Source organism: Diadema antillarum, unplaced genomic scaffold, assembly GCF_040938485.1.
Source record: "Diadema antillarum isolate AM-2024a unplaced genomic scaffold, OU_Dant_1.0 seq00002441_RagTag, whole genome shotgun sequence".
Lineage (NCBI taxonomy): Eukaryota > Metazoa > Echinodermata > Echinoidea > Diadematoida > Diadematidae > Diadema > Diadema antillarum.
This window is the reverse complement of record NW_027273048.1, coordinates 176,672-192,691: the sequence shown is the minus strand read 5'-3', so window position 1 is coordinate 192,691 and position 16,020 is coordinate 176,672. Positions and strand designations below refer to the sequence as shown.

Sequence of the window (16,020 nt, the reverse complement as noted above, 5' to 3'; positions counted from 1 at the left end):
TTGGGTAAGAGAGATCTGGGCCCCATTTCATAAAAAGTTGATATGACAACAACTCTTGCTGGAATGTCAATTGTCATAGTAACAAGAAGAATGCTGCTTCCTGATTGGCTGTTGCTATGGGAAGTTGTCATTCAAGCAAGAGTTGACATCCTAACATCTTTAATGAAACGGGGCCATGATTGGGTTGGGATAGTGGGGAGAAAAAATGGGCACGAGGGTGATTTGTGAATCTTGGATTCGTGGCTGAACGGCCTCAATGACAGTGAATAATTCCACTGGGTTAAGGGGTGGCGGTGGGATGGGGAGTGAATATTTCCACCGGAATACGGGGTGAGGGTGGGGTGGGGAGTGAATATTTCCATCGGAATAAGGGGTGGGGGTTGGGTGGAGAGTGAATATTTCCACCAGATTAAGGGATGGAGGTGGTGTGGGGAGAGATCACCAAGGATGTTTAATCATCAGTCAAGATTTGATGAGTTGAGACCAAAATCATGAAAAACAGAGTGGCTGGGAAGAGATCAAGAGATACAATTTCTCAGAAATGGTTCACCTTGGTGCCTTCAGGGACCTGTGGGGCTCCACGCTACGAAACACGTGACATGATTAAGAACAAAAAATGCTTTAATTTACATAGATGAGGGAAATTAAGGAGGAATCCTTTTTAGTTTCCTGCAAAATGGCGGGGGATGCATCTACGAGAACACAAATGTAATGGCATCTGTAAACAACAGTCGATGGTCAATATCGATGCAGAGGCTCTCAAGCTAAAGTACTGGGGTGGTATTCTGAAATCCTTCCTAGGAAGAAATTTCTTCCTAAGTCAGGATTTTTTCCTAAGTGGTATTCTGAAAATCTTCCTAAGTTTCTTCCTAAGTAGACTTAGGAAGAAACTTAGGAAGGGGGCGGGAATATGCAAATTTCTGACTTAGGAAGAAGTTGGTATTCTAAAATGCACTTAGGAAAGAATTTTAGGAAAATATTTAGGAAAGCTCCACCCCTCTCCTAAGTACGTTGTTAAGAATAGCAAACTGCAAGCATCGTGATAGGCGCGCTTGTCAGTCATTGCGCGCACATGTACTTTGATGCGCGAAATGAGCGTGAGAAAGGGGACATGCCGCGCACTCGTGTATTTGACCCTACGTCATAGTAATATGCGATTGTCATTGGCAGACATCGGTTAGTTCCTTATGATACGGCATTTCGCATTGGCTTAGGAAAGGACGGGGGCGGGAATAAGGATGGCCTAATTTGCATTAAGAAGTACCTAGGAAGAAATTTCAGAATACCAATTTTGTCTTTCCTAGGCACTTCCTAAGTTTCTGACTTAGGAAGAAACTTAGGAAGAAACTTAGGAAGATTTTCAGAATACCACCCCTGGTCCTTAACATGACAACTGCCGCTCACTTCTGGATACATAATTCCAAAGAAGTAATAGCGTAATATAAAATAGGAAATAACAACTCTAGAAAGGATTGACGTACAAGACATTCAAATGATGTCCTGTACTTTTAATTCACATTTTCGGTCAAACTTAAATCTAGCATTCATATTTTTCCTTTCCCACTCCGTCACTCCCGACCCAAATAAGGGATGGATGGCTTGCAGGTTGCCGCGGCAACCAGACTTACATGATGCGGTGGTGAGGGGCTGAAGGGCATCCTAGCTGGGGTCTGGGAGGTCATTGACCCGCTAGGGTTGGCCGGGCCACCCGGAGCTGCCGACTTCTTGCCTGCTGTGGGCTGAACATTCTGTGGAGTGGGGGTAGGTAGGGATTCACAAACTAAGCATCTATCACACTATGGACTCTTGCAGAAAAAGTGTCAAGAAAAACAAAAAGGCCTTTTAAAAAAAAAGGAAGACAATCCAACTGGTATTCACCTGGGTTCACAGGCTGTTAAGGGCAGTGTAGATCTATTCTGTGTCATAATCAGAATAGTGGCCAAAATTTGCAAATTATTAAGGATGGATGTCATGAGACATGTTTTACAGAGACAGAGACAGAAATAGAATAAAACAACTATAGAACTCAGAATTCTGCAGTTACATGCTTGTGCAATTGAGATGTCATATAAAACACTAGCAATGGAAGGATAAACTGCAGTATTTTTTTACTTCCTTCTAGCCTTAAGGTCAAGTATAACATCTTGATCTGACATTTGGATAACTTTCAAGCGGTGGTCATTCTGACGGCATGTATCATGCGACACAATGCAGCTTTATGTCACTTGACATTAAATTTGCAAATTGTGGCCACCACATGTTCTACCATCAGGCTTTTACATTTGCACCGTGCGCATTCAGTATTTCAAATATTCAGCAGTACAAAAAGCAAAGTGTTCTATTGAGCTTTGGTAAAGTGGATGGGGGTACAGGTCTGATTGGAGGAAGCAAGGGTCTTATGCAATGGGAAGAGCACTACATAAATGCGACGGCTGAGAACAGGACCAGGACAAACAAATAAACAAAACAACAAAAGGCACATGAGAGTTAAATTTTAGAACATGGTAGATGACAATTATACATGTCTTTGTGAAGCTTTGAAGTGGAGGAATAACCTCAAGGCCAAGGTTAAGTCTTGGCTCATGAGGACGGGTGGATTGTACAAGCCTAAGTCATGTTTTCAAACCACACGACAATTTTACCGACATCCACTGCTATTCAATATCAGCACTATTTTTGTTTAGTTGAATCTTGAATTACATAACTGCAAATATAGATATGATGCACACACAACATAGATTAGTTGTTTCAACAGTTACGGCTATGCATGGTGTTAGTGCTTGTCCGACAATTTCAAATTTGTCACTGTATCAAGCCTGTAATCCGTATCCGGGCAATTACCCCCAGAGGGCAATTACCCCCCGGCCAAATACTGGTTAGTGGTAAGGTTAGAGTAAAGATTAGGGTTAGGGTTAGGTTTAGGGTTAGGAGCTTGGAATAGGGTTAGGGTTAGGTTCAGGATTAGGATTAGGATTATGACCAGGGAAAGGGTGCGGGGTAATTGCCCAGGGGGTAATTGCCCTAGACCCCTGTAATCAACTGCATTCACGTCCTACTTGTTATTGCTATGTGGGTGGTGCAGGAAAGAGGGGGTAAAGTTTGCCAAATATTTGATACAGCAATGTTACACTCTGCAGTACTATTAATTCTTCATCAACTTTTCATATTCATAATACATTCCTAACAATACAGGCACTGGGTACAGCTACATGGTGTTTCAGAACAGCCAAATAGCCATTCTACAGTAAATTAGATAAACACATTCAATACAATTGTACAAATGAATCTGCTCTGACTTTACCTCACATATACTTTCCTATAGGATACAGCTGAAGAAGAACTGACATGGAAGTTATAATTTACTGTTTCTTCCATGAGGGGGCTTAACACAAGTGTTGCACATCTTTACTTTTTTTAAAATATGAAACACGCTGAACATGAAATTACTTGTGAATTATCTTTTCTCTCACACACTGATGGGTAAATATGAAATCATATCATCCAGCTATTAAACTTGTTTATCACAAATCTTTTAATTACCTACATCATAATGATTATTTTACTCTCTCTCTCTCTCTTTGGAATCATCATGTTAACAAGATATAATGCTAATACGATTTCACAGCATGCTATTCTTGGGCATGAACAGTGAAGTTACACGAAAAAGAAATATTCGATTTGGCGTTTGCTCCTTTAGATGATTTTCTGTCAGTAGATTCGTTTGACTGTTTGCTCTGGCACTGAAGTTATGATTTCCATACACTTTTCTATCAGCTCAATCCTCTGGGCATTGTGCATGGCAGACTTCACTCCTGCATACAGAGCAATTCGCTGTAGTTGACGTGTGTTAACAAGGATATCTCAATAAAGGAATAAATACAGCATGGAGCAACTACTGTACAAACATCTTCATGTTACACCGTTGGATAACTGGCCCTGCTATTGGTTATCTACTGTAACTCTTAGTCAACTGTGCAACACTGTACTACCTTTTCCTCTAGAAGACATAAAATAGAAGAGACATTTTGAATGAAGGCAGTCACATTATGGCATGTAAGGCAATTAATTCTGCACGACTAATTTGACAGACAAGAATGCAATCTGGTCTGTGTGACTACCAGCAGTTCCATCTACCTAGGCATCATATCGGTCATTCCGACTAGCTGCCTCGGTCACATACACTGTAACTACAATGTATGACATCCTCTGTATGGCATATTGGTTTGAATGGCAAAATTACATGTGTTTCTTTTAACTAAAAAGTGCAGGTACTGACTTTGTCCATCTTACACAATGCCCAACATGCATTGCTACCAGAGACAATGAAATACACACTTAATTTAAAACCCAATTTAGTGTGATATTTGATAGGTACAGAACATTTCAATATGGTATTGATGAGTATGGAATAGGCCTGCATGGTTTAAGAGAAATGCCGAGTATTGTAGCAGTGGCATGAATGGCCATGTATCACATGATGAACTGATATGTTTACCATGATGTTCACAGTTGAAAGCAAGGAATCATTTTATCTCCTTTCTTTGGTTTAAAAGGTCTACTTGGGATCTATATAAACCGGTAGATGAAATAATGACCAGTCTTCTCCTGCTGTTAATGTATTCACATGGCACATACTTTCACACAGGGTAGACACGTATAACCTTTGACTAACAAAAACTTCTGCAAGATTGATATAAAAACAATGAAGATTTAATTTGGTTATGCTGTAAATATCAAGATATAACATCAGATTAGTGAACCACCACCAAACGAATTGAAATGATGCATTTTTTTTTTTTTAAACACTTAGCAATGATTTGGTTTCACTTGCTGCAACTTCATCTCTACATGCTACTGCAGTTGTTATGTAACAACTGTATGACAGGACCAAAACCTCAGGCAAAGTGAAGAATTTTCCTCTCTTTCACAGCCTATATTGTTTTAATATCACAGGAATTATAGCATTTTGAAATATGACTGAGCCTGCAGTGAAAAGCGAACAAAACAAACAAACAAACATACCAAATTGATTTCACACACAAGTCTGTTGGTACTATGCATTGTTCTGTGAGTTATCTAATATACATATTATTCAATGCAATCTTATCATAATATGATATGATGACATAAAATATTAGGGACTTGTTGTGCAGTATTATATGGGTTTCCTCTCTTTTTTACCACCACTGCTTATGTTCTTCTTCCCCACAGCATAAATGGAAGCTGGAGTGGTTGGCAGTCATGAATATTCATGTTGATGAATATGCAGTGATAAAATGCAAATTTGACTTTATATGAAAAACTGAGCATTGTAATCTTTGCAAGGTGGAGAGGAAGCTAGCATAATGACGGCTCATGGTAATGATGAATCGGGTTGAATGCTTCCTATGGAACTTCACTACATTTACTGGATACCGGCATGCTGTGCCTGTGCAAATCCAGAATAATGTCTGGAGGTCAAACATTTTGAAAGCACTGCTGATGATTACATTTTGTGGGACTTTCAATAAAAAAAAACATCGATCATAATTACATTTTACAGAACATATCTTATTATAAACTGAAGGTAAAGGTCTGTTTGAGAAAGCTATCACAAATCCGTAATATTACACTTTGAAAAAAAATGCATCTGTTTCTTCCCAGCTAAAGACTAGCTACTTTGGTTCTACCAGGTTATTTTTTATTTAATGAGCCACGCCCATGGTTATGAAATGAAACAATGATAATATAATTTCAAAAGCACAAACAGAAGCAAGAGAGTGTTTCTTTTCAGAGATTATATGCAGAGTAAAGGAGGTTATTAGCGAGTATACTAGTTCACGATTCTGGAAGGGAAATTCTAAATGCTAATGATTGAAGATATTTTCGTTTTTAATGATCCCCTGTAATCCACCATGAGAGTATTGAGAGTTATGATAGTCAGGGGGGAAATGCAGTGTCACTGTCTACTACGTGAGGGATAGAATACAGCATTCATTTTATTTTTTTTCTGTATATATATCTGAATGCTATGATTGGATTATGAGTTTTACATACAGCATCCACTGAGGTGTCAAAATTGGATGTTGTCGTTCTCCTCCGCGTAACTGTAGTCGTATTCTGTTGTTGTTGTTTTTTATGAGTAAAAATGAAAGCACAGCAGAATACGACAGAAATGAAACATCAGACGGGACCGACAAGGTAAGGGGATGGATATCATAAACTTTCAGACACATTTTGAGCTCTGACAAAATGAGCACTTAAACATTGTTACAACATGTCCTGTTTAAAAGAGGGTTACTGTTTGAGTTGCATGCAGATCATGCATTGCTTCTTGGGCTCAAAATCAAAGTTGACAGTCCATTAGGGACTCTTGTACATGTCAGCATTTTCATTTCAATTATCTGTCACAACGTTCCATCTTGAAATGTGATTTTCAGAGAAATTTGGTCTGTTGTCATTTTTAGTCCTATAATCTGATACCTGTGGTGGTTTTACTCTCTTTTTTTTTTCTTTTATAGTAAAGAATGTTAAAAAAAACTTGAATGCTGCTTTCGATTTACCATGCAAATAGATATTAGAGGAAACTGCTTTTTGCTCATGGTACCTTACAGCAGCAATCCATTTTCTAGTTGATTATTAAAATTTTTTGTGCTCTAATATAAAGGAAAAACTGAGCAAACCTGAAAAATAGGGAAGGAAACATCAGAATAAATTTCTGCTCCATATGGAATACATTTGATCTAAAAAGTTAGTACATTAGGTTAGAAAATATCAGCTTTCAGTGAATGCAAACATGCAAAGTATTCATTTTTGTATAAAAGATAAATATTTAAAAAGTAGAAACACTTAAGACTTTTCTATAAGTCATTGAGGTGTTTACATTATCTGTGTAGTTGTCTTTTAAACTTGGGACATACTTTGATTCAGGTGAATATAAGACAAAGAAGTCCTGCTCACTAAAGACTAGGCGCTCAGAAACAAAGTGGCGTGCTACTGATCTGTATATCAATTTTTCCATGCAAACTACAGGCTACTTTTGATAGATGTGATCATGCATTGCAAGAAAGTGCATTGGCATTATAAATATTACATGCAAGTTCATGCAAACATGCAATCAATTACAAAAGAGTGGCAAAAAGAGTGAAATATTCTGCAATTATAACATCTATGTAGATACTGATTAGCTGGAAGTCGCATACATGATTTGTAATCATCTAGATAGTTATTTGCACTGAAGTTAAGGGGAAAAACAGGACTTGCAAACATTTGTGGAGAAAAGATGTTTCAAATAAACTTCGACACTTGGATATTCTATCAAATAAATGATCACTAGCTATAAAATCTAAAGAGGACCACTGCTAGAAACAAATGTACACAACAGGAGAATATTCATACACTGAATAGCACTCAAACTTATTCTTACATCATAATGAACATTTAAAGTAAACACTTGACACACAAACATTGATGACAAAATCATATTTAAGGTGCACATTAAAATCGAAGAAACAATAATATGGAGTTTGACATGACAGCATCAAAAAATACAAACAAAACAAAACCATAAACCTGTTCTACATCACTGTCTTGACACGTATACATTGTATATGGTGGGACTTGTCGGTTACAAACTTTATAAAACCTAGCCCAACAACTGTCACAGTGTGGAACCTATTGTGTTGAAGGTGCAATATGCAGCACTGCAAACCACTTGTGCTGAAACAAGTGTCTGTGAGGGGTGCGGATAGGTCAAGTCCGTGTCTGGGTCTCTAGTATAGATTGCTATTCCCACCCTCAAAAGAGGAGCACTTTGCTGACTTCTAAACTCACTTTTACAGCTGTTATAAATTAAACTAGGTCCAATATTTTGCAGCACGTCATATACCCCCTCGATTATATTTGCACAGTCTTTGTTTTTGCGTCGTTGTTGTTTTTTTCCAACATCAATGCATCTACTCTCATTTTCTCCATGCCTTCTAGCTTATTTCTACAGCTAATTTACACTCTGCCTGGTAAACTGCCTCGCTTTCCTATCTTCTGATATTCTTACAGATTAATGGAATATGGACCCAAACACCTCCCCCTCCCCTCCCTTTAGCTTGGGTCTACTAAATCCATGCTTCATCTGCTCTCCTTGCATATTAATCTCTTCTTCTTTTACATCCCTCTAATAAGTTGTTGGTAGTTTGTTTGTTTGTTTGTTTGTTTTTTAATGGCATGAAATGTACCTCCTTATACCTTGCTTAGTTCAAAAGCATTTTTGCAATATGCATGTCAGATTAGTTGTGGGTCCTATCATCTGATATCTCTAAAATATAATCAACTCACCATCCTTCGCTATTTTCTGGTTTAGGATCAGTAGAAGTAGTCCCCTTGCATGGTCAAGATGTTTTCTTTTTGTGTTTTTCTTTTCTTTTAATGCAATAAAACCCAATATCTTGGGTCTCCCCAACCCCTTCTTCATCCTCTCTCCTGACATCTTAATATCTTCTTGTTTCTTCCCTCTCTTACATTTTTTTTTAAATTTTCTAATGGCATAAAATGCACCTCTAAATATCTTGCTCAGTTTAAGAGCATTTTTTTTAATGCGTTTGTCAATTTAGTTGTGGGGCCTTTCCAGATATGTCTGTCTTTTTGTCTTTTGGTCCATCTTTTTGTCTGTCTACATGTATCTGTCTGTCTGTCTGTCTGCATGGTGAGGGATGGGTCTGTCTCCCTTTTTCTCTATTCCATTTCTGAGCTGCATCTTTAGACTGGATGTTTAAATACAACTGAATATGTCATATAATGGGGGAAAAACATTAATTGTGAGGGGTCTGTGCAAGAGGGGGATATAGGCACGCAGTCAACATACTGGTTCCTTGTTGCCACGGGCGCTGGACGGATGCGGGACCACTCCTGGTACATCACTCTGGTGGCGTGGATGGGGGCGGAGATTAGGGAGGTATGGGAACTAGCATAACTTGGCTCTTTTTTTTTCTTTCCTTCTTTTTAACCAAACTTAGTTCCATATTTCCTCTTTCCATACAATATGTGTAGGTATAGGGTACCATTTTTTCATTTACAACTAAATATGTTTTAATTTTCAAACACATAATCTGCATCAGCATCAACAGCCAACAATTCTTCACAGAATTGCATGGATCACTTGGAACAGTGAATAACTGGACATGTCTTTATTCTTTATTCCTTTTTATCAATCATTCAATCACACACAACACACACACAGTACTGTATCTCACTCTTCTACACAAAAAGTCATAGCAAGTTCGGCTGTTGGTTTTTTTATTTTTTGTAAAGAACTTTAAAAGTACATATAGTATAGTCCACTTTATGCATCCTCACTTAGAAACATTTCTCTGTAGTCTGGCTTGGTAGATATATCAAACAGGCATTATCATTTTTGGTAGCCTTATTCTGTTGGAATTCTAAACATATATCAGTAAGCTATTTCATCTATTGGAAAAAAAAGTAATGTTCTATCAAATCATTGTAAACTATGTTTATCTTGACCTAAAAAATATTTGGTTTGATATTCCTTTACAACAACGACGACAACAAACATACACTACACAACAACAACAAAGTCAGGTATGTAATTTTGACGGCTTAGTTTCACTTACCTTCAAGTCTGAAACCTTGTGTGTACACATGTACGAGCTGGGTTTGTGGAATATGTAGAGAGTCCTGGATGAGGAGAAAGGAGTGGAACAAAGAAAACAAAAGTTTGTTTAATGTTGCAAACTACATCAGTTTGTATCATTCCAGCTTTTCCATTCACACTCAATGTGCCTTGGCATGTAACTCTTTGTCTGCCAAGTTCATATGCCCAACTCAGGCTACAGCTTGCCAACTTCGCATATTTTGTTCAAGCGTACAACCATGCACAACCTACTGTACTTTGTTTTTAAAATAGCTATAGCACTGTCATAAAGTTTCCATCGCAGCAAAGCTTGTAATATTTCTATACAAATTTGCTGTACTGCATTTCTAGCATAAAATCTTCTATCAAACGTTACATCATGAAAACAAAAACCCTGCAAAATATATGGCATATATAAGATGGTAATTAGGTATAGAAAGTAAGCCTTGTAAGGAGAAGGTCATTTACTTGAAACACTTGCAGAAGTCGTCAAAATCCATCCAGACTTTCTTCTTGCTGAAGTCCAGATCGACCTGGGGCCCTGTGTCCTTGGCCGCCTCTCCCGGCGTCTCCCCATCAGCAGCCAGCACGGACCCGTCGCCACCGAGGGCAGAGCGAATAGCGCCCTCTGTCATGACAGAAAGGGAGTCAAGGGGCTGGTCTGGGGCGCCCTCGCTGGTGCCTGGGGGTTTCAGCGACCCGCCCAGGCCGCTGCCTACGTCTGTGTGCATGTTTGAGAGATCGGGGAATTTGGGGGGAGATGGGGGGGGGGGGGTTGGAAGTGCAAGGGGTTGTGACATGGTAGGTAGCATGGGAGACAGGGAGGGGAGGGGAAAGGGAGAACAGATACCATATAATATGGGTATTGGAGAGGGAAAATGCAATGATAAGTGGGCAGGGTAGGGGCAAATGTATGGGCATAACTAATTCTGACACATGGTTTTCTTACACATAATAATGCTTGGGGGAAAATGGATGTTTCTGCCATATATGCAGCAAGATGCATTAACACTCAGAGCCTTTAGGCCACTATATTATAAAGTGATAATGATCATCCCAAACAATAGATAAACACATGACTCTTCTTTATGAAAAGAAAACACATTTTTTGACAATTTTATGCTTATTCAAATGCTACCTCTTCGTTCCTTCATCTCCTCCCATCCCCCCCCCCCAACCACCTGACATCTTTATATGGGTTCAATACATTTTCACTAGGCTCTTGCATATCAAGCATAGTGCTGTGAATTTTTGTCTTCTCTCTGCTTTCAATCATAATTTTAATGCATACATTTCACTTTCATGTATGGGTTACAAACATGCTGGGCCTTTTCAGTGCATGGCTTTCCTCATCTTCCCACTAACAAGACATGTAGAAGTATATCACGCATATGCAGAGTCATCTTAAAGAAAAATATAAACTGAAATCTTGCCTTCTGCAATAAGTGAATAAAAAAGATATAAACAGGTGACACATCTGCTTGTACTCTTTTTCCATCATACTAACATTTAAATAAAATAATAATCATTTTATTTTATTAACCATTAATTTTGAAACACGGTTAGAGACAAACAACACTAAGGCTGTGATGCTCTAGTTATTTACATGCATGCGGTATTAGTGAAAGTGGATTAGTATGAGAGCATTTAGTACACCACACAGCAAGGACACTGCCTTTATGATGCACTGCAAGCAGCACAAACAGAGCTGAATGTGCGAGAAGATCAAAAGCATTTTGTTACTTCAGAATAGATGGAATAAATGCATTTTCCCTTTGTTGATACTGAAGAGACACATTCATCTCGACAGATTGTATAAATGCAATGACAGAGAGCAAAAAACCCCCCCCCAAAAAAAATCAGCATGTGGATTGTAAACAGCACTCTCCTGTTATTTGTATTAATATCTCCATTTCGACAGTAATCAGCCCTCTTATTGGAACTTGGAGAGACAAGCATTCTAACAAATTAATATGTCACTTGGATTTGTATTACTTCATTTAGGCAAATGTCTCATTGTCAAGTAGATCTCCAATGTCCTTCACAGAACACTCTGCCATTTGTGTTTCTAAAGTGTCAAGCATGCAAGAATAGGACAGTAAGACACTTCATCATGAACCATGGCTCTGAAAAGAATTCATTCATAAGGATTTTCTACTTTAATTTAGCAATGGCATCATACGAGAAAGTCCCTTCTTTGTTTGCACATTTTCAAGTGCAGAATGTGATTCACAGATGTGAAGAAAAAATTTATATGTGCTTGAATGTATACTTAACATTGGGATGATGATGGATGGATAAATAGTGTATCCCAAAACAGTGTGGACATGAGGTTGGAAGGGAAATATCTTCAAACATGCATGCAGAAGGAAGCAGGGCTTAAAGAGAATAAACAAACGGACTGCACCCAGCTGGCACACTTTAAATTCCAATGCATTCACAACATACATACATCTTGACAAAACTGAAATAATGTGCATTGTTATGACTTAATGATGCACTGCAAAGGAAGTTATTGTATTGCAGGAATCAAGCTTTGTTTTTAAAAGATATCTCATGACATGCACACAAATATAAGAGACATTCCCATTAGTTATACCGATCAAAAGTATGCGTTGCACGAAAACGTGTGACGAGACACAATGTTATGGAGAAGAAAGTGTTCAGGAAACTTCAGGATAATTTTCCGGATCTACCTTTGATTCCATGAGCAATTTAAATCACATTATCAATATTGCAAATTATCACATGATACTCCTTCACACGCAAAATGTTGCGAGCCAAAATTTTTAGTAAGGGTCTATATAAAAGTTGAACAGGAGCTATAGCACCATGCAAGTTTTGCAAGAAAAGAACACAAAACCACTATTAACTTAATCATGTAACAAGTGTAAAGCATTAGCATCTGGAAAGTATGTTAAACTGTTTAAGGCACTGCATAGAAATGCATTTTTGGTTATCAAAATGCATGTGGTACACTGCATAACGTTTGTGCATGATCATACATTACCGGATGCAACAAGCTGAAAGCAAGCATTACAGCATGTCTTTGAAAATCACAAAAAGTCACAAAAAGTCACAAGTTGTACGGGTTAAAAATTAGCTGACAGCCATATTCTGACGTCAATCCTTGAACTTAGCAGTAGAAGCAAGCTTAGAATCCAATAGGTGAGTAGAGGTCAAAATGGGGTCAGGATTACAGGGCCAATGGCAGATTTACAGCCAAAAATATTACTGCAGTAAACATTGCTGTAGCAGGTCTTTTTAAAAAGTGTCTGGGCTGTATCATACAAGTGGTGGCTACTTTTTTTTTAAAATCTATACAAATGATACAAAGTTGAGACAAAACTAAACTAAATGTTGTGAGAAATGAGGCTTGTTGACTTGTTATCACTGTGTCTTTAATACTTGAAGTAGTTCCCTTTCTCCGAAAACACAAATACAAAGTAGTTATTTTGAATAGATATTCCCCCATTAAAGCACACAACCTATCCTCACAACGCAGAGATTACGATACACACATCAATGTTAAACTATTCAGGTTCTCCCATTCTGCTTTTAACAGAACCAAGAATTTCAATTCTAGGAAAATTTTCATGAAGACAAATATAACAAACGTACACTGTAGCTTCTCCTTTTTGAATCGTCCCAGTATCAGTCATGACAGAGAATAATAAGTGTGTAGTGAGGGTGCAAATAAATGATTACTTCTAAATGTAAATGATCTGTTTTAGATCATCTATGTATTTCACTCAAAACTGCTATGTGACTATGCATTTCAATCCTACCTTGCCCAACTAAGGAAAACAAGTAGACACTATGTCAGCACAATTTCAGAATTTGCACAAGAAGTACACTTACACTGAGACTTTGTTTCATTACACTTGTTCAAATGATTGGCTCAACAGATTTTTGTCATCTCAGGTACTTTATTTTTAATGTCCTCAGCATGTTTACCATGTAGTTGAATATTTTTCCTCCATAAAACTGAAGAATCACCAGAATATGAGATTAGTACAATTACATCTGAAGTTCAACAGGTTTGCCTTCAACAACTGCCTCAACAAAGGAAACTCTCATCTCCAGCAAAATACACATTTTTTTTTCCAAATCCAAGTCACAACCAACACCTACTATGTAGAGTGAATTGCTACATGTACAGATCATTTCCATAACATGATCATATCTGGAAAACTCTTGCAAGGTTCGTGGTGTTGAATCAAAGTTAATAGCATGCTTTCCAGGAGGCAATATTCACTGGGTGGTGAGGCCAATCCACAACCCCAAAATACTGCGTGCCATTTACAGATGTGTGAGGTATGTTGATTGTAAATTCAACCCTCGAAGAGTTGCCTCACACTTTTCAATTCCTGAAATATCATGCTTGCAAAATAAATGGCGTACAAGGTGCTACAGTACACTGAAATAACTGGTTTTATGCACTTGAGTTCACATACAAAATCGGCACAAAACCTGAATGAAATGTGGGTGGTATGGTGAATTGTTTTGCAAATGATCTGTGCAAGTGGACAGTATGGACATGGAACTCAGTTCAATGAATTGTTTACAAGTTAGTACAGCTACAGAGATTGATAAATCACATGTGCTAACAAGTATTTTAAAGTGTTTAGACTGACACTACTAGCGAGAGCTGTCGGTGTGAGATAACTTTCATCGCTTTGTGTGCTTCCCACTGGGCATGTTGGGGGAATCTTTACCTTTCATTCCAGAACTCATAATATCTATGTCTTCTGTATACTTCATATTCTGTATGCATTAATAATCTTCCTAGATTCATTTTACAGAGTAAGGGATAACCCATTGAAAGGAGAATGAATAATTACAGAGCAATAAGATTATCACAGAGATCAATGATATAATTACTTCTTTCTGTAAGCCATTCAAATGAAAGGCAGAAGGTAGTAGAGTTAGTTTTCTTTCTCTGTATGGATAGTCTAGTGAAAAGAATGTCTGAGTTTGGGCTTGTTTTGGAGGTGTTTATTCTGTGTGGCCACTAGCAAAGCAACGAAATATTGCTTATAAGCATGCAACCATAAGACCAACAGCCTGTAAAATCCCATCTGAGGGACTAGACACTGTGGATGGAGAGCCCTGTTGAAAATGGACTGAGATCGGCAACCTTAAGAAAGAGAGTCCCAGTGTAATCAATGAAGTAAGAATGGCTCTTTGAGGTAACTTCACTCATGCCTGACATTTATTCAGTCTGAGTGTTAGGTAGACATGTACATACATTGCTTTTGTGCATAGCCAAGAATGTGCGATAAGCTGTTATGCATATGACGAAGCGCAATAATTGCTGTTTGCAAAGCCATTGCGTGTATCATCAGGGGTCGTGCACACTCACAAATATCTTGACGTCTCCCTTTGAGGGGCTTTGACTTTCCCCGCTTTGTGAGAAAAATGTCAATGATATGACATACTGTAAAAGCTGTTATTTTCACGAGGGTTTGTTTTTTGCAAATTTCACAAATCACTGTTGGGTCATGTATTAAACAAAACCCAAAATATCACCACCTGATCTTGATCGCATTAAATTTACAGAGTGAACGGAAAGGCATTAGTGTACCTACAATAGTTTCAGTGTCAAAATGCAAAAGCATCATCTCACAAAAATGTCTGCGACCTCCTCACATCCACGAAAATATCTGTACGCAAAAATATCAGCTTTTACAGTATGCATCCACGTGTTGATTGTGTTTTCATTTATGTATATCTGCTATGAACACAACACGAAATACTTCACGAGCCCCTCTTGTACGTGCAGCTACAAATATTACACGGATGCAACTGCTACCAAAAAAAAAGAGAGTAATGTAATGGAACATTTAAAGCAAATGTTTGTTATGCCATCCCTTACACAAAAATTGCGAAGCCTGCATTAGAGCTTGCCACCACCATGTACATGAATACAGCCACAAGCCACAAGCCAGGAAGAAGCCAGCCAGCGCAAAAACGTATGCGTGGGACGCCTCACCTTTGGATCCCGACCCTTTCTCCTTCTCAATCTCTTTGTCTTTCACCTCTGTTATTCTGACCCCTAGCATTTTGACCTCTTTCGTTGAACCCTTGGCGTCCGGCTTGCCGGGGAACATCTTGTCTTTCTCACCTGCTCCTCGTGACTTCTTGGCAGATTTCTTTGGGGCGGGGCTCTGGACCTGATGAGAAGGACGGGGAGGGAGTAAAGAAACACATCTCCAGGAGAATGATTTGTAGTAAAAGTTTACGTTGCATTTTGACTTCTAACAATCACCATTTTCAACAAATTACAACATACTAGTATGCAGGATGCAGCCGAAAAAGGAGGGTTCTCATATCTCAAGTATCTAGTACACCAAATGCTGTCAACCTTCATATCTAGGCCAAAAGGTATGAAA

At 38.3% G+C, this 16,020-nt stretch overlaps 1 protein-coding gene across 1 annotated transcript in view; it reads right to left on the bottom strand.

The window, feature by feature from the left end:
• The window catches only part of LOC139714806 (androglobin-like), a 76,918-nt gene that overhangs the window by 36,881 nt on the left and 24,017 nt on the right, over positions 1-16,020 (bottom strand). Inside the window, 6 exon segments of the mRNA XM_071626461.1 lie at positions 1,629-1,748; positions 3,297-3,311; positions 8,837-8,893; positions 9,606-9,669; positions 10,094-10,346; positions 15,621-15,801. Coding sequence (XP_071482562.1) covers positions 1,629-1,748; positions 3,297-3,311; positions 8,837-8,893; positions 9,606-9,669; positions 10,094-10,346; positions 15,621-15,801 — 690 coding nt within the window.